General features: G+C 36.5%; 1 protein-coding gene across 4 annotated transcripts in view; it reads right to left on the bottom strand.

The window, feature by feature from the left end:
* Positions 1-20322, bottom strand: part of VAV3 (vav guanine nucleotide exchange factor 3) — a 171105-nt gene that overhangs the window by 13326 nt on the left and 137457 nt on the right. For all 4 annotated transcript variants that reach the window (XM_074597335.1, XM_074597337.1, XM_074597334.1 and 1 more), the window contains exons 20-25: positions 18035-18171; positions 12641-12706; positions 7014-7048; positions 5462-5578; positions 4667-4754; positions 1879-2008 (exon numbers count right to left, since the gene is read on the bottom strand). In XM_074597335.1, coding sequence (XP_074453436.1) covers positions 1879-2008; positions 4667-4754; positions 5462-5578; positions 7014-7048; positions 12641-12706; positions 18035-18171 — 573 coding nt within the window. The remainder of the gene's footprint in view (positions 1-1878; positions 2009-4666; positions 4755-5461; positions 5579-7013; positions 7049-12640; positions 12707-18034; positions 18172-20322) is intronic.

Below are 20322 nucleotides of genomic sequence, written 5' to 3'. Positions count from 1 at the left end.
ACTTGGTAAAAACTAAAAGGACAGCTTTAAAACTGAGCAGCGTGACTCACAGATGGGCTGTTAATCATGGAAATTTTGCTTAAAAAAAAAAAAAAAACAACCCAAAAAAAACCCCAAAGAAACAAGCCAACACCACACATGCTAACACTTTAAAAGAAAACTGTCAAATCCATTAATGGAAATGTCATTCAGGGTCAATGTAGGTAGGACAGCAGAATTGTGGAAATTGAGAGGGGTTTTTGATCAGAATGGCCCAAGACAAAACCTGCCATTTCCCACCAGCTGAGTTTATAACATTAAAGGGCTGATATTTACTGTGGCAGAGATGCACTTCCTCATCCCCTTGACTTAAATGAGAGCATCCCACACTCATTTCTCTTGTTCTTCCATATATTACCTAAAAGGTCTTGTAAAAGGAGATGTAGACAGAAGGTAATGAGGATGTAACATAAGTCTTGTGTCCTGTAAAGTTTGAAATGATTTAGCTAATATTCCTGCAGACTAGTAAGTTGGTGGATAGTATAGATACATTCTAGCTGGCCTAAGAAAGGCAAGAAAAGAAATTGGCTCTGGTCACAGTCAACAATAACCAAAACAAATGCAAAGTAAAGCAAGCAGGGCATATCCTCTCAACAATTAAAGCCTCAATGCTGTGAGGAGGCAAGGGATGAGGAAAGCACAAGAGACAGCAAGAGGAAGAGAGATGCAAAGGGAGGTGGGAAGCTAAAGGGAGAAGAAAGGATGGGACAGAAATTCACCAAGAGTGGAGAGGTACTGAGATACAGCATGGCAGGGAGACAACTGACAGAAGTCCTGGGAAGCAGAGAAAGATAAGAGAAATGGAAGGAATAAAGAGGAACTGGGAGATAGAGACAGTGAATGAAATGCACGGAGACACACTGGTTTCTTACAATCATCTGTCCTAACTTATTTTCACTTTAATTAGGAGAGGAAAAAAGTTATAGAAATGTTATGGAACAGAGGCAAGCAAGGAAACAAAAGCTCACAAACAGCAAATGAAGGTAACACAGCCAGCTTCGTCATCACAAAGACTAGACGGGACCCTATGGTCTTTCACAGCAGTCTTCGTATTGTTAAAATCCCCATTAATTTTTATTTTCCTCTTATTATCTGTTGCAGTACAAAGATACAGCCATCATCTGCAGAATTGCAAATCTAATATTTGCTCTCAGAAACATCATATACTTTCCAGAGGCCAGCCATGTGGTAGTTTTTATCATTAACATTGAACCTGTACGTGTCCTAAAAATCATGCTAACTTCTATTTAAGTTGTAATAGGCTAAATAAAGGATACCACGTGCATTGTAGATCTTCTCAGTTCATTCCTAAAGTTCAAAACTTTTTAACTGCTATTTATATCATACAGTAGTTCATTAATTTTCAGAAGCCTACAGGCCTGTAATAAATATTAAGGTTAAAAGGCAGGCATAAAAATGATTATGATATAGTAAATCTAATGGGGTTTTTTTTTTTGAGACGTTTATGTGGTATTACTGAGCTGCTACTTCATGTGGCTACAAGATAGAAATTGTCACAGATATTATTAACACTTGTAGCCGCGTGTATGCAAATGCCTGAAAAAACTAGGCAGGACGCAGTTTAATCTCTCACCAGCACGCCTAATAGATTTTTGAATATCAGGGAGATTTTAAGTTTGGCAGCAAGACAAACTTGCTAGACATGTTTATAAACCTCCTGGCAGATCTGAATCTGCTTAGCTTCAAAAAATCCTAGCTAAAAGCATTACCATATTAATTGGTTATATGTCAAAAATGGGAAATGAAGATGTTCAAAGTACCTTGTCCTTTTAATATTTATATGACAGAAAATAATATAAAAAAAATTATAATACTCACAGTTGCCACCTGTTCTGTTACTCCTTTGTCCCACTGAGTTTTCAGATTCTTTGTATGGAAATTGAAGAGTAGTATCCAAACTTCGAAAGCCTTCTTTGAGAGAGTGGTGCTTATAGTATTCTACGAGTTCCTTTCAGAAAGGAAAAATACTATGTCATTAGAAATTGAAATCACATCCTTTTCAACATTCTGGTGTACAGTCAATGAGAGTTTTATCATACAAGTGACCTTATTTTATAATGCAACATCCCACAGTACGTGTTTGTTTTTATAAAATCAAGTATCCTAAATATTGACTGCTTTTACGCTGCCACTTAACTGGGCATTGTTTTTTTGCTTTTTGTTGGTGGTTTTTGGGGGACTTGGGTTTTTTTTGGTTTTGTTTGGTTGGTTGGTTTTTATTGTTGTTGGGTTTTTTGGTTTTTTTGTTTGTGGATTTATTTTTTTTTTAAGTAAAACCTTATTGTCGGAGTCAACACTTACTGCTCCTTTGAGCCAGGCTGAGCTGTTGACAAACAGCTGGCCTCTAAAACATTCATTGCACAAATCACGGTAGCAAGCTCACAAACAGGTAAGTAGCCCCTGTCAGTGTGGATGGGGCTCCTCAGGAGCCTGTCACATCACCGTGATTCACGTCAGCAGCAGAGTTGACCTTTCACTGCACCTTGGCCTGCTTTACATGCTCAGCACATTTTAATTACTCTTGTGAAAGTTTTTCAAATGTGCTATGAAAACTATGTACAAGAGCTGTTCTACTTTTGTTACTTCCAAAGTAGCAGAGAACACTGTGTCACTGCAGATCCCTACTTTAGGTTTCCATGGCTGCTGGCTTTGTCTCTCTTCTGCTCCCAGTTGTACTTACCCTACTTTTGTTCCTCTCTTCTTCCAGACACTGTTACTTTTTCTCTTCCGTCTACCCAGAACAAAGCAGTTGTTCCACAGCATATGCAAAGAGTACTTACACTATCTCTTGTCTACGTAACCCTCAAGGGCAGACTTCATCATACCCTAAAACTGCGTTATGAAATTACTTTTCCCTCATTGATTGTTAGCAAGGCTAAATTGGTAGCAGTGAGGCCTTTATACCAGAAATTTCTTTTGTCCTCTCAATTCTTTGACACAACGCATATCCTTTTTATTTCTTTTTTTATCCAAGTTTGTGTCCTGTACTTACATCTCTGATCATCCAGCCCTATTTTGAAACCTGCATCAGTGCGTTAAACCGCATCATTGCCATAAGATATCTGTCAGCCTGGGACTCCAGCTCCCATGCTTTGTCAAGATCCTGAGAGCGCTCTGATGTTCTCATCAGCTTCCAGTGAACCACTTGTAGCACTTGCAGACTAAGCAGCCACCTCCTTTGTGCATTTGGGGAACACCATGATTTCTGTTACTGCCAATCGTAAGATCTCAGAGTCCCCAGCCCTAACACTAAACACTTCACTGGTTTTTAAGTTGTCAAATGAAGACAGAGTGTGGAAACAGCTTGGTGCATTCTTCATCAGGAAACTGATGTTGTTCCCATTATAATAGCCACTTATTTCAATAGGATCAGGCAAAGCATAGATTTCTGCTTGATTTTTTACCACTTGTAGGATGCTCTTGTTTTACAGAGTATCAGTGGTTAAATTAAAACAATTTCTAAGGCTTCCTGGTTTTAAAGCTTCTCTCCCTAATCTTGTTTTGCATTGTCCTTCATTTTTATTTATTGTTTTAGAGTACTTGGATATGCATGCAGGAAGGCTGCAGCATAAGTTTTAATCCAATTGATTGCAGTAAATATAACATATTGAACAAGCTTCGTTTAACAATGCATCAGAAAACGCTTAAGCAGTAAAATTTTACAAATGCACTACAGTAATTTATTCAGACATCTTGTATTTATGAGTCTTGTCCGAGAAAAATGAGCTATTATGAAATTCTTTCAAATTAGAGTTCAAAAAAAAGGAATTTACTCCCAGTACAAGATGACTCCGACATAACATTGAAAATTCACTGATCTGGGCAGTTATAACACGACACTCTTACTTCAGGGAATGAACTATGGCTATAGTTGGAGTGAAGTTAATGACAGAGCCTACGTTTTGTGTGTTATTACTATAGATTGCTAGTGAGTGGTTTGCTGACACAGAGTGTAAGTTCAAAGTAGCCACACAGTTGCTTTAAATTAAACTAGTTGATATTGACTCCAGATTACTATTATTCCAACAAGAATTTCTGAGCTATTAGCAGTTTAGACAGTCCCATTCTCTCGCCACACTTTGCCTGTTGCACCAGGACCAGGAAGACCAGCCTGTCACAATTTTTTCTGGGCTCTCTGACACAGCTGCACCTTATATCCTTCTCCTCTGAATTTACATGTCAATAGGCATCATTATGTTCAGAAGTACAGGTGTACATGTGCTAGGCTGGGAAGGAACCTTCACTTAGCTGCTTTTAGGGATCGTTACTATATAGAGAAAGATTTCCAAAGACACCAGATTCTCCTTTCAAGATTCAGCCTAACTCCACAGTGGGCTGACGCATGCGATTCAAATTCCTCCTCTCTTCTACATCACTGCAAGGGACACAGACCAGTCCTAAATATAAATATGTAATTTTAAGCACGTGCTACCATTGCTTAGAGCATAAACCATAAATATAAAAAATTATCCTATTAGTAGGTATGGGCACAATCAAACCTCTTACTCTCACAGGCTTCTGTAATTTCACAAACCAAGGTAGCTCTCACTAACAGCAACAGCTACATAGAAAATCGCACGTTGTTAAAAACTTAATCAATACTTACCATTAAATTTTTAAATTTTCTGTTTTCTGCAATGTGGAAAAAGCCATCTCTTGTTAAAATCTTGATGTGTTTCACTTCGTTATTGTACCTGTGGGCAATGAGTAACTTATGAATATAAATGTGTTTTTAATCAGATGCAATCAATAATTTCCTGAGGCCATGCCCCAATAACACCACATGAATAAATTCTTAAGACAAAATGTATATTTGTGCTAAAACAAAGCTGACATCTAATTAACCAAATATACTTATTAAAGTAAAGCTGAAGAGTTAATCTGGATTCAGAAAAAAAGTCACAACTAACTGCTTGTTCTAACTGGGAATTCCCATGTATTTCTTACTTTTATATTAATTTGGATAAACAACATGAAAGCAAACAAGACCCTCATAATAATTTGGATGCACAGAATTTATGAACCCACATTTTACTGAAATGTCTGAGATGAAAAGGGCTTCAACAAGTTCTCACTGAAGTCAATGAAACATTCTTATTCACTTCAGAGAAGGAGATGACATTACACACCAAACAATTGCCTGCTCTTACCCAATATACTAGACCATCATTTTTGTAGACACATTTGCTACATCAGCATTATAAAGCCATTGTTATCTTCCTACTATAAGTTCTGGGTATTTTTGTCAGCAACTTCAACTTCAGTTTTCCTATATTGACCCCCTTAAAGGCTGTGTACGATTATATAAATTGAAACAGGTTTTTATTTTCCTAATTTCAAGTATTACCTAGACACAAATGAGAACAGGAAAACTTTCTGTAGGAGATCTTATTCCACTTACTTAATACTAATTGCATATTCTCCTGACTCTTTGGTCCTGTGCCGCACCAGGTAAGTGCTATTTATTCTGTTAATAAGTTCACTCTCTGCTTGCAATCTTTCCATTGCTCCTGCAAACCTGTAACAGAAAACAGTAACAATTGCCTATGATTTTTTCAAAGCTACAAATATAGGTCTATCAAATATGTAATGCAGAGTCTCAATATTCTGCATATGAAGGGGATCTAAAAATATATCAGTTGCAACTGAATACCACTTCTGGATTTTTGAATGAAGAATAATGCATGAAAAAAATTCTGCACTGGGGGGTGGAAATTCTTAATTAGAGAAGTACATGTGCACATGTTGATTACAACACCTGTTAAGGAAAGTACTCAAGCCTGAACATTAGCTGAATGACTACTGGCTTGAAGACCTCAAAAAAACAAATGTTTTTCTGAATTGTGTGTTGCAAGTGAAACAATAAAACGAGGTCCAGAACCTTTGAACCTCCTTGACTTCTAGTGGGATTTATCTTAACAGAGTGAAGAATCAGCCATCAGTAGTACACTAGGTCAAAAAAAAGACCTACACAGAAATTTGGTATTTATACAAACACACTATTTTATTTGGTTTCATAATTAATCATCATGTCTAAATGATAAACTTTAATGGGTAGACTAAACACCCACAAGCAAAAAAAAAAAAACCCCACCACCAGCCTAATACATCCAAATTTGAAAGAGCTAATGCTAAGAGTTGAAAGCTAAGAAAGCTAAGACAAATAAGTCAGTGGTTCTGCAACCTGACTGCATAAGCAGATTTGTGCCCTTGCTCTGCCTTGCTGGTTTGGGCGGGACTTCATGAGAGGCAGTCAGCAGACATTTATTTGCAAAGCTATATTAAACACTCTATTTGGCTTGTTATGAAAAATCAATATTTGTTTAGATCCAATTCTGATTTCACTTTTGGCAAACTAGAGGAAATCAGAATTCTCATCTAAATGACAAAGCATAAAAGCAGTGAAAGAACACAAGTGGTGCTTGTTCTGTTCTCTCAGAATTACCACATCTTTTTGGGAAGCAAGTTGAATTCTGGTAAAGAGTTCACACACTACATAAGCCTCAGACCAGCAGTGGTTGTAGTTTTGATACACCATCCTTCCATCCTTTTATATCTCTACAATCTTTTTTTTTCTTTTTTTTAATGAAACGAAGGATTATTCATGAGACAAGATTTATTTAATGTTATTCCTTCTCTTTTTTCACTTAACATGTAAGATCTACTTGCACGCTTCATATTACACTCATCTCTTATTATTCTATTTCAGACCTCTGGGACTAACGCTGCACGGCTACAGAGTTGTAAACAAAATGTCAAAATCACTAAACACTTTATTACTTCAGAAATGCTTTTAGGCAATGCATGGTGTTGCTTTCCTAAACCATTACACGATGCCTTCTTCAGAAGCCTAGAAAGGTTAAACCAACATAAATTAAATTGCAGTAAACACAGTTGTCTTTCTATGACTGCTTCTTTCAAAGAGATTCTTGTGAGACTAGACAGGGACTCACCACGGTTGTGAAGAGTAGTCTACTGGTTTAGGAACCTAAGACAGGAAAAGACACAGGGGAAAGAGGATCAAGATTTTTTTCTAATCAACACAAATTAGATAGCATTTATCTGTCAATATCCAGATGAAACAAGTTACAAGAAACAGATGATCTAATTAGTTCGCAAGTTTGTTTTCTTTTGAAGGAATTTATAATAAAGGACAAAATCATTCCAGAAGTTGTACAAAATATTTTAACTCTTTGCTGCTGCGATAGACTTTTTTTTTTACTTAATAGAACTGTTAGCAGTTTTTCTGACAGTGCCTACATTCAAATTTCATACATAAAATAGCCCAATGCTACGTACTGTTGAAAAGTATCATTAAAATGTGTGCCAAATTTACAGTAACATTTATAAAATTCACTTCATGTATGGCATTAGAAAGACTGTCTACTAGGAAATATAGTATATAACCTTCTGAGCGAGTTGAAGATAATGCACAGATTGCATTGTATGACATCATTCATGCCTTTGTATTTGACTTGGTTAACTCTTGTACTGGATTTTAATAAGCATGGAATTTGATTCTCAAATTCAATTTAAAAAAATAAAGCAAATGACAATCAGTTTGCAAAATGGACATTCTACATATACATAAACATATGCATAGATAATGTTCATACATGCGCAAGATGCACAGTATAGCGATCCCCATGAAAATCAGCATTTCACGTGGACCACCTCCCACCGGTGTACAAAACTGCTATTACCCTACACTTCTAAAACAATGTGTTAAACTTGCAAAGTGCTGAAAAATTTATTTTAGTGGAAGCTTAGCATACATCTTGCATACTTATGACCTAATGTCATATATTCTTAGATAAGCAAATTATTTCCTTTTTTCTTCCAGTAAAACCACGTAACATTTTATTTTCTGGAATCTAATAGGGAAAAAATTACAGTCACATTCTTCTCACATTTTTTTATTTATGATATATGGAATGTCTTCAACAGAGACTTTGAAACACAGGTCAACTGAGGAAAATATTATTATACAGGCCCACAAACTTAAATTAATTTAAATCAAAATCAATTACAACTCCTACTAACTTGACCTCTGATATCAACTGAGATCTTTATCAAGTCTCTAGACCTGATCTTGAAATAAAACTCCAGTGATGGCACAAAAAAAGCCTCCCCCTTGCCCTCCCCAAAAACACACCACACATGCCAAAAGAAACCCAACACCACCACAAAACCCCCATCTCCCTGCATATTATATCATAGTATCATATGTATTATATCATAGTATCATATATCATAGTATTCTGCAGTTAAAGTTGCGCGAGTCAAGTAATGCAAAATTTTTGTGTTAACCTCTCCAAAATGCTATCGTATATTCTAGCAGTATTGCTAAAGTAGTAACAGGCACCTTTTGAATGGAAAAAAACAGAATAGAAAGCTATGAAGTGATTATTGAACCAGGATATTGTAAACTAAATGACAACAGACAGTCTGAGCTGAGGGAACGTACAGAAGAATATGATATTTACAGCCACTTGTGTTGGTAACCTTATCTTGCAACTTCCTCAAAAAAGCACAGTTACTGGAATGCATAATTACTAAATTATTGAAACAAGTAAGAATAGTTACAATGTCACCATTTTAAGGCTCTCATCTTCACGCGAAGAAGCCTCAGCACTAGAGTTATATAATGCACTTACTCCAAAGGCTCCGCTTAAACCACTGGCCAAGTATTTTCTTGCATAACTTCAGGACATTTTCCAGTTGAGAAAGTTTTCAAAAAAGTTTAGATTAGGAATTAAATTAGTATCTCTCCTATCTTCTTTTTCTCCACAGAAGTAAACAAAACTGCTCAGGTTTTTGTGATGGATAGGTTTTTGGCTAACTTTAAATTTACTTAAGATGTAACTTCCATCCCTGCACTGTCGTGATTCATTTCCATGAACCAAAATTTGCAGAGCACACAAAGCTCTGCTTACTGCCTTTGATATAATGGTCACTCAAACTAAATATATAAATACTTGCTCAAATGACTCTCAATCAAAGATTTTCATGATAAAATACTGAATTTTACAGGAGAGACCAAAACTTACTTTTTTTTCTAAATAACAAAGCAGACACTGGTGTGGAACAAATTAAAGTTCTCTGTAATAAAACCAGGGTCACATGTTCAGCTTGCACAACAGTAAATTTATCCAGCTGTTAAAACAGTCATTAAGTTAGTCTAGCTCTTGAGAAAGAAAAAGGAAATATGCATAACTCCCAAATACTGTAGACAACGGGCTCTCAAACAGCAGCATTTATAGTGCTGGTGGGCTGCAAACTCCTTTGAAGCGTAGGGGGCCTTACACAGCCAGGTACTACCACTGGTAGCAGCAGCGGCACTTCATATCCCTACAGCTACTGATGGTGTTACCTGGGGACCTCTGCTTCTAGTGGTGAGACTTGGAAAAAAGTCAACAGATTATGAATATGCTGACAATTAATTCCTAAGAGAAATGTTTTAGCAAAGCGACCAAATGAGACATTTCAAAGCCAACTAGGCACTTATAAAGTCTTTGCACGCTGCAAGATATTTCAATAATATGTTTCATCTACAGAAGAATTTCACCTTTAATGATTTGTATTATCCCCATAGGACCAATTAAATAACATGCATTCTATCAGCAGCAGGAATCACGGAATTTTTCAGAGTTGGAAGGGACCTCTAGAGATCATCTAGTCCAACTCCCCTGCTGAAGCAGGATTGCCCAGAGCACATTACTCGGGACTGCATCCAGCCGGGTCTTGAAAGCCTCCAGAGAAGGGGACTCCACAACCTCCCTGGGCAGCCTGTTCCAGCGCTCTGTCACCCTCACCATAAAGAAGTTTTTTCTCATATTTGATCGTAACTTCCTATGTTCCACCTTGTGCCCGTTACCCCTCCTCCTGTTACTGGGAACCACTGAAAAGGGTCTGGCTCCATCCTCCTTAAACCCACCCTTTACATACTTGTAAGCATTAATAAGGTCTCCCCTCAGCCTGCTCTTCTCCAATAAAGAAAATAAAGGAAAGGAAATACGGAAAATAAAGAATAGGTAGGAAAAAAAAATATTCTTAATTTGTCAAGTATCCTAATATGTTGGAAAGGATATAAAAATTCAAAGATGGTTTAAGTCCATCCTTCAGAGCAGTTAAACAATAGAGAGTAGTCCTTTTAATTAATTTTGAATGGGCAGATATATAGATATATAACAAGCATCGTTCATTGTCATGAAAAACAGTAAAATCAAATGTTATTCCAGAAGCTCTTGGCTCATACCGTGCTATGTATCCAATGCCTCTATAGAAATGAAAAAACTGGAAGCTAGAAAGAACCAGATATTAGTCATATGGTGCAGAAAATGTCTGCTGACATATACTACTTATTGCAAAGAGAAAAAAATTGTTTATAGGTACATCTGTGAAAAGTCTGGAATATAGATATTCTGGAGCTCAGCAGTTTTTCTTTCAATATTCATTCCTAAAGTCTTTTAGATGTATGTATTTTATGCTGTTTCTGGGCATTTTTATATCAGCTGGTTGTAAAGACTGTTAGACTTAATAATAACAGTAAAAGTTATAGCATGTTTAAAACCTGATTGATGTTTCAGTATCTTTAACTGCATCATTTATCATAATAAGATGTTTATATTTCATCCTTCCAAGTTAACAGTGGTGAAGCATCAATTTATCTTTTTGTTCTGATCATGACACCGCTTGGTAACATTTCATGAATAATATTTATTCATTCTGTAAAGCTGTATTATTTTCAATACTCCTCTAAATAGTATATTTCTAAATTTAGCAGAAAGCTTTATCGCTAGAAAGTAATCTTCACAACACCCCAGTAGTATTTTTCTTAACTTTGGATATCCCACTTTGTCTGCTTTAAAGTATAGTGGTAGTTCCTAAAACATCGTTAGAGTTGCTGTCAATGATACTATGCAATGACTGACTGGGTGGTTCCAAGAACCTAACGCCAGTACCGAACAGGCACTGCCTGTGTGCGGGACAGAGACACCATGGCATGGGAAATCCACAACTTTTACAATAAGCAGGGGGTGGAGGGAAGAAAGTTAAATTCACATGAAGACAGGCTAAGTTCCTAAGAAGACGGGCTGAGAGAGTTGGGGTTGTTCAGCCTGGAGAAGAGAAGGCTCCAGGGAGACATTCTACCAGCCTTCCAGCACTTAAAGTACAGGAGAGATGGGCAGGGACTCTTTGTCAGGGAGTGTAGCAATAGGACAAGAGGTAGTGGTTGTAAACTGGAAGAGGGTAGATTTAGATTAGATATTAGGAAGAAATTCTTCCTAATATTCTTCCTTGGAATTCTTCCTTGAGGGTGGTGAGACACTGGAACAGGTTGCCCAGAGAAGTTGTGGATGCCCCATCCCTGGAAGTGTTCAAGGCCAGGCTGGATCGGGCTTTGAGCAGCCTGGTCTAATGGGAGGTGTCCCTGCCCATGGCAGGGGGGTTGGAACTAGATGATCTTTAAGGTCCCTTCTAACCTGAACATTCTGTGAGTCTATGATTCACATAACATTTTCATCTTTATTCCAGATCTGTTCTCTCACTCAATCTAACATATCTTGTATCTACAAATATTCTGTGCACCCCTCTTCAAGCAAAATTCTGAAAATACAGGGCCCTAAGGATGTCTCAGAATATACTAATGTGTTTATATTCTTTAGGATCACATGTATATTTGTTTTAGAAACTAAGGCACAATATAAGCCTCAAAGGGATATCGAAATGCAGCCACTCACAGCTGATTCCACCTACTTGGAAGCCATTTAAGTGGCATATCTTGATTGCTGTAATGAAAGCAATTCTATTAATAAGTCAAACTTGTGAATCAAGTTAAAAGAAGTTAAAGCTGTCTTAAAGCAAAGTAAGAAATATGATTCACCCCTGGTTTTATGGGTTTACATCAATTAATCTCAACAAAGGGACATATAGTAATCCGATGCACAGTGTTACAGAGGGCAGAGAATGAAGGAGCAAGCATACAGTGTATTAATGCATCATCACACCTGTATACAAAACTCTTCAGTACATATTATAAAATAATTTTTCTTATTGTTATCCTGAACTTTTCTAGATTGAAAACATCCTTATTTGAAATAAAGGCAGGTAAGAACCTACAGAGAGGAGAAAATTTATCAAGCAGTTCAAAGTTTTATATTAGTTTTACACATTTTTAAACTCACCGCTTATGGTGTAATCCCTCTCTCTAACCCAAAATGACTGGGGAATAGATTAGAATCAAAGCATTCTGACCTTACTGCTGGGGAACGGAAGAAAGTGCATTTTCATATAAAATGTGTTTGTTCTATATTCTGGAAACTCTTTAGACAGTTCAATTTATTAATATTCCCAAAAGTTAAATCTGCTTCTCAAACATGTTTTCTTGACATGTCCTATTTACAGCCGATAACCAAAACTATTAGAATGCTATACTTTAAGCAATATTGAACATACCATGAAAACACAAAGGAACTAGAAACAACATGATTTTTCTAAGGTAATATTAATGAAGTGATGGTATGAACCAGGCAGTTTTTCTGTAAAATGACAAACAGAATTAAACAATTGTACTTACACATGGGCTAGGCTTTACTGCATCACTGGGGAAGAATCCAAGCTCTCCTGTTGTTAGATTTCTGCCCTAGAAAAAAAAACCAACAAAATTTTCCATTTTTGAGACATAACAGGATTAATAGTAAATAATAATACAGGCACAGGGATTTAGGACAATAAGAGTATATCAAAGAAGCTAAAATAAAATGCTGCTCTAATAAAGCATCATTCAATAGTTGTGTGGGTTTTGTCTTGTTTTGGTTTTTTTTAGTTCATATAATTAAGTAGTAATTATAGCTGATACACCTGAGCTCTGAGAGATGAGATGCAAGAAGGTGACTCGGAGCCTGAGAGCTGTGATTCCCAGTTCTGTCCATGTCTGCCAGTGTCTGATATCTTCATTAATGTTGTCTCCTTAAAGTTACTTTCTCCTCAGTTGGCATCACTCTAGTGAGAGCTACCACACTGCAACATTACAGACTCCCAAAATGACTACACCACCGTGCAGCGGCAGTTGCAGCACATGAGAAATCACACTAACTCCAATGGGAACTTGGGGCTAATAATCCATCAGCAAATTCAGATACAAAGTTCTATGTTAAGGATTTCCATAAGTGATGCAAAGCCTTAGAAATCAGGTGGGCACGAGAATACTAGCAGAATTAGATTAACTCTCTGTCTATGATATATTCACAACATGTTGTAGATGCGCCCACACAACTGGGAGACCAGCTGCAGAAATGTATCCAGCACAGCCTAAACTGAGCCTTTTATGCAACCCAACTGCTGCCCCAAAGTTGCAGGACCAGCAATTTATTCTGGGCTTCTTAAGGCCAAAAGTGACCTGATCAGCACAGAGCCATGCCTCAGCAGCTCACAATTCACCATAAAGCTCTCCTGAAGAATGTCTCCTCAGCTAGATATAAAAGCAAAATAAGAACACCTCTCTAGAGCTTGTAAACATTTAGCTGTGACCATGCTGACCACATTTTTCAGAGCAGAACAGAGCACATAGCTAAAATTTCTAAGCACAGATACATATAAGGAAGGCATCAAAATGTGTATTTTGGCAAACAAGTGTTTTGATTTGACAGATTTTTTAAAAGCACATAAATGCCTAACCTCCATTAAATCTAACACACTGTAAACATAATATACTATCAACATTTGGCAACGAGAGTAAGAATGAGTACTTTACAAGCATTGCAATCTTGAAAATTACATTTATTTTTTATTTTTGATGGCATACCTGTAACATAAAAAATTAAAAGGGGAAAAAACGCTTCAGAAAAAGACATGGAATTTCTTTGGGGTTTTAGTTTGTTTTGTTTCTGTAACACTAAATGTGTAATTGTACCCTAATACCCCCACACAAAACAGAAATCAGCAATTTCAAACAGGGTGGAGCTGTCCCAGCCGTCCCAGTAACCATAACTCTGCCCCAGCTGAAACCAGGACAGTCACGAATGTAACAAGCAGTGAGACAACCCAAGAAAGGCCTTGTGTCCTGAAGACAAGCTTCACATGAAATAACTGTAGACGGCTTTCTTAGTTAAGTAAAAGCAAATCCTTATGCAGAACAGGGCTTCATTTATTACACACTGATGAAAGAACAGGTCAATTTAAAATCCTCTATCGATAATGAGCTCATTGGAATAGTTTGATAATGTCCTTAGGAGACTAGGTGAATTTGTTTACCTTTAGAAATCCTAGCTAAATTCATCAAGGCTTGGTGTCACTATACACAGAACCATGACCTGTTGTCAGATGATGATTTTAAAATTTAAGATCTATCCATCAACTCATTAACAATAGCAAAATTATTATGCCACCATACTTCACTTCTACTAATCATTTCTTTCTACTTTATGTTTCCTAATTGCTTCTTGTTTGACGAGTAAGCACTTCCCTTGAATGCTGCCTATAATGGCTTATGGTCGTTATAAAATCAGAAGCAAAGGACTGGACAGAACTAGTTTTAAAATGTTTCTTATGTATATACTATTACATTGTTTTTCTAAATTATTATATTCTATATTAAAATATATATTACGTGTATGTGTCCATACATATTCATATACATAAGGGCCAGTGAAGCCCTTCGGTTCATTTCTTTCAATGACAGTCTCAGCAAAACTAGAGGCTGATTCATGACTCTTGTACCTGTTTTAATGAGGGAGACTTTCTGAAGCCATTTGACGCTTTTGCTCTGTATTTCCACATTGCTGCCTCCTACTTAGCTATGCAATGCCCATTAGCTTCATTGGACATGCACAGAACTAGAACTCCAGAATAGCTAAAATTTATAAATTATCGTGTCCTTCTCCCATTTTCATTTTGTTTACTGCAGTGTGGTGAAGAGAGGAAGAAAAGAGATGAAAAATTACAAAACAAATTGCAAACCAAAAGGAAAAAAAAAAGGGACTTTCAAAAGGCGCTTTTACCCTGCTGCTTCCCCAATGTTTCAATTTTATATCATAAGTGTACTTACATATACTTAATGCCTTTTGGCTGTTTGCAGCAGGACCGCTAACTACCAAAGCATTAGAAAGTACATCTGTTTTAGCTATTACTTGATATGAGTTTAATCTGCATCAAAGAAAAGCTGGGTTTGAAAAAGGAAAGAAGAATCAGTCCAGGAAATATCTGTATTCTTTTGGCGTACTTGAGAAACATGATTGCCTGAGGATGGCGGGTAATTGCAGTGCAAACCTGTAGAACTCGAATCACATTATATGATATGGTAGGCATCGCGGCACCCCTGAAAGCCTACCCTCAGGTTAAGCAGGTACCAATTTACTCAAACCAAACTCAGAAGAGGAGAGAAATATTCACATCTATAATAAAAATCTGACTACTTCAAAGCTGCACTACTACAGCTGAAACACTTAGTAGCGCTCGGAGAAGGAGCCTGAAATTTCCATTTAAAATACCACGTTTTCTCCTCTCTCCTCCCCTGCCCCCAGAGCCTCTTCCTTTTCTTATTTCATTCCACAAGTGACCTTAGCTGAGCACCAGCCAGGCAGGCAGCACGGCTCTTCTGGTCTCGCACCTGGGCTGAGCAAAGCAAAGCAGTCACGCATAAAGGGACGCATTAGTATCAGCACAAGACCACCCTTCTCTTCATATGCGGCCAGGTGCTTACTGAGAGAGTAAATAACTTGTGACAGTATCAACCCCCTTATATTACACGTTCTCTTTGAAGAAAGCCTAGGTTTGGGATGATACCAGCAAAGAGGCAGAAAGCAAATTCCTGGAATTCAGAAATGCTTATCCCAGCTATCTTCTTGTCTGTGATTGCTCAGTTTGCCTCTCAGAAAAGTGTTTACTGTTTCATAAAGAAAAAAACCCCATACTTCTCCTGTCTTCCAGACTGCATAACAGGTAGATTCATGTGTACACAGTCTTGAATTACTACACAACTTACCACAATAATTGCTATACAATCATTCAAACATTAACTTAGCAGAACTCTAATGTCTCTCAAAACACATTTGATCGCATTTAAGCTATAATTTAAGCATTACTTAGTAACTTGTGCTGTTTATTTGATGGACTGTAAAGAACAAAAAGTTATACTTAAGCCACACATACTTATCTATTACAAGCACTTGAATTTCTACACTGAGCAACTGCTGACTTAAAAATCCATTCTAATATTAGTCTTGCAGGTCAGTTGTAAATTACTCTAAAACGCCTCTTGAATAAAACTTACAGATTTTAATACAAACTGTGCTTTGCAGGTTTTTTTCCTTAATATGTATTTTAAAACGCAGATGTCATTACAAGACAGCTTGTGAGAAAAAAAAAAAAAAAGTCCTGAATGATGCTAATGGAGATGACAATTTCCATTAAGATTCAAATCTATTATTAAGGCTTCTGGGGAAAAAGGCTCATGCACTTCCCCATTTCTGCTAGTTAAACACAGTGAGATTCTAGCTAAATTCATTAGCATGATAGGTACAAATAACATCTAAGACAAATTCCAGTAGATTGAGTTGACAGATGTATATGAACACAGCAATAGCATCAGTCCCACAAGGTGCCAATAACTCTGGCTGGTACTAAGTGTATTAGTCAGATGATTACCTTCATGCCAGTCCCAAATCAAGAGTGCGCTTAAATGCTTCTCTGGATCAGAACTCAAGGCCTTGCAGAACCAAGCCCTACACATAAAACCACCTAGGCAAAAATCTGCCAAGCAGTGTTTGAAAAAAATTATTTTTAGTGATGTGAAATATCTATTGTTTGCTAAATAACAGGTTTGGAGGGTTGGGGGGAGGGGTGTTTGTTTGTTGGGGTTTTGTTGGGTTTTAGGAAGGGGGGTGTTACAGCTATTTACATGTTTTCAAATAGATTAAACAATTCTCTTGTTTATTACTTCCCCCAGTTAAATGTTGTTCAGGATGATGCAGTGGCATAGGAACAGAATAACAGAATTTACTGATTCAGTCCCGAAGAGTTTGGAGAAGATTCAATCCTAACTGAAGCCAGCAAAAAAAAAAAAAAAAAAAAAGTATGACCCAACTCATGTTACAGACCAAGCAGATTTTATAATTATATTCATTAACTTATTATGGCCTCACAGAAAAAAGAAAATCACAAAGGCAAACACAGGAACAACAATTCAAGACAACAACAGATGCTTCCCAGTTGTTGTTCTATTAATATCCTGAAAGTTCTTCTATTTAGCTCTATTTCCATTTATCCAATAATATCAGTTTTACACAGGATTCTAGTATGAACAATTAAAAAAACAATAAAGAAAAATGAGACATGTTTTAATGCATTTATCTTTAAAGTGAATGCCAGATGGCATTTTGAATCTGTTTATAGTTCTCAAGTAAAAAGAAATTGCAGTAACACGAGTAGTGATGTGAATCATGTGACACTGAATTTTGCTGTCAATAGAATATGCTTTTCCCATGTACGTAAGAAACTGTCCTTAACGGACTTGAAAGGTCATCAAGAAGTTTAGGTGTGGTTCTGTTTTGCAGAGCTATTTCTCTCCTCTATAAAACTAATATTCGTAACTGGGTTTCGCCAATATAGCTTGTAGTTCTGCTATGTTAGAGAAGCAGCGACTGAAAATTCACAGGACTTTGCTGTTTATGTTCCAAACATTTTCCTTAACTCCTATAATTTCACTAGAAGGATTGATAGCTACCAATGCCATATTCCTGCAGATTTATTCACTGGGACTTTTGCTCTAAGGCAGCAAGAACAAAGCTTTACACAATATAGGAACTACTGGTTCTTCAAAAGTCAAAATAGTTGTATTAGACATTTATTTTGGGTAAAACACAAAGATATTATTTTGTGGTTCAAAAAGAAAGAAGTTACAAGAGTGGTATATCAATAAGAATTTAATATGTGTGACTAATGGAATATAGCCATTTGCTAAATGATACAATACCTGCCAAAATAAGCTATGTGCATCTCCTCTAATTAGTTCAATAGTGTCTCCAATCTGGATATGCAATGGTGGACCATCTTGTGTTGCTGGCTGTGGTATTCCATTGTAGTTTCGAATTACTTGCATTTTTGGTAAACCTGAACAAACAAACAAAAAAAGAAACAAAGCAAACATAAGTCAGCATATATTTTTAGTTAATGACAACTTGTAAAATCTGAAGGCCACAAAAGCAATCAATCAACAAAGAGACACTGTGTCTTTACTAGGTACCTGACAACGGCACTAAGGCAATGCCTTAGTACGATACTACATACAACCTAATAGAAAAAAACTACTTTGAAGAAACACCTTTGTCCTCCCTTCTTCCTGGGTTAAAGCTGATTTCATGTCTGTGGAGGCTCTTTATTCTAAATGTGCACCCCTAGCTCGGCATAAGGTTCAAATATTAAGCTTATCTTTGTAGTTCAAGGCAAAAATTGTGATGAATTAATATTAAAGACACCAATATGGATAATCTCATCAGCTTTAGATCAGTATTACCAAAAAGCCTACTGCTGATGTGAACGTGTCCAAGAGCGTAAGGATGACAACCCTTCTAGGCTTCTCATAATACCTTTTTTTTTTTTTTTAAATTTCCAGGTTTTGACAGTATTTTTGGGTACACATAGCAGAGCCTGGATCAATTTCAGCTTTCATTTTCAAGACAAGAATTCTAGTTGCACACTAGTCCTTCCACATCAATACTGGTGCATCTAGACAGCTGATCTAGATTCTAATCTTTTTTACTTCTTTTTTTTTTTTTTTTTAAAAAGAGAAAAATCCACACAATACATTTTCCACAAAGATTAGTCTCTGCCTGTGCAAAGAACTAAATCACTGTTTATAATGACAGTTCCAGAGCCCTACACAAACATGTATCAAATGGTGGGGGCAGGATTTCAGCTAGAAGAGAAAACTGTGGGTAATGTAACTCCACATTCTTGTAACTATCACGGCATTTAAAAAAAAAAACAAAAAAACACACACTTAAAGCATTATGGACAGCACTAAAAGAGTGTGCTGTGATATTATAAGAATACTCAAATCAAGTGAAGTACCACCCACTCCATAGTAAACAAACATAGTAAAGACTTAAAAGCTTTTACAAAAGCATTTTTTTTCCACGCTTTATACTGCCAAGGAAAGCATCATTTTAACAGAACAGATCTATTTTTAATTACTCTCCCTCTATCTTTAAATAAAACTTTACATAATAATTGCCCTGGGTTTAACTGCACATGGGATGTTAAAAAAAAATGCTCCAGTTAAATGGGCATATCCATTTATAATCTTAACCAGGAAGGTTTTGGTTAAGTAAGATGTTATAAGAATGTATATTAATAAATAAAAATAAGAGTGAAAGCATGCAAAGTCAAGGCAGCTGGACTGCTATATTTAACCAGTTTCTTGCTGGAGAGTCATTATTAACTTAATTCTAATAACAAAGGATCAGCAGGCCTACAAAAGACCTATTTCTGTTGCAAGATCACTACTGTAATTTCGGTGGTAAGAAATACAAATATTCTCTAAATTTTATGAAACACGAAAGAGACAACCTTCAATAATTACTATTCTCTGTGTTTAAGAATAAATACTAATCCAAAGTGCTGACAAAACATTAAGCAAATAATTCCAGTTCTTACGTTACTCAACCCAAACGACACCATAACTTTTACTATTTTTTCAAGTTAAATGGCATACTTAAAATGAGCACCTTAATTATTAGTTAACCATTATTCCACTTAGGTAAATACTAGACTTTGCTTTATTTCTCAATTGAAGGCTGTCACGCTCTCAAATACTGATTCAGCACCAACAAATGTTGCACCTGTGTGGCAAACAGAAGCACTGCTGCATACAAGCATCTACTCAAAGCTGTCAACTTTGTCCTAATGCAAGGAAAGCCCCTCATCGCAATACAAATGGTAGCTCTGCATATGTGATAAACAAACTGCCATCATGCACTCATCTCAGAGACATACTTCGAAGTCAAAACAAATGCGCAGGAAGTTATTCACGTTATGAAACCTTGTATCAGGTGATTTAGTTTATCACATTTTTCGTGTGCAGATACAGTATCCTTAAAACACCACCTTTGTATTGATCTCATCAGAAGATAATCAAGAAATACTTTCATGCATTTTTCAGTGCAAATCCTGGGGTTTTTTTAAAGATACTATACTGCTGAAATTATTAATCACAAACACATGTAAAATGACTTATTTCTATTCCACTGATAATTACGATTA

The sequence above is a fragment of the Larus michahellis genome, chromosome 8 (genome assembly GCF_964199755.1).
Source record: "Larus michahellis chromosome 8, bLarMic1.1, whole genome shotgun sequence".
NCBI lineage: Eukaryota > Metazoa > Chordata > Aves > Charadriiformes > Laridae > Larus > Larus michahellis.
The sequence above is the reverse complement of the archived record's forward strand: the minus strand, read 5'-3'. Positions and strand labels throughout refer to the sequence as shown.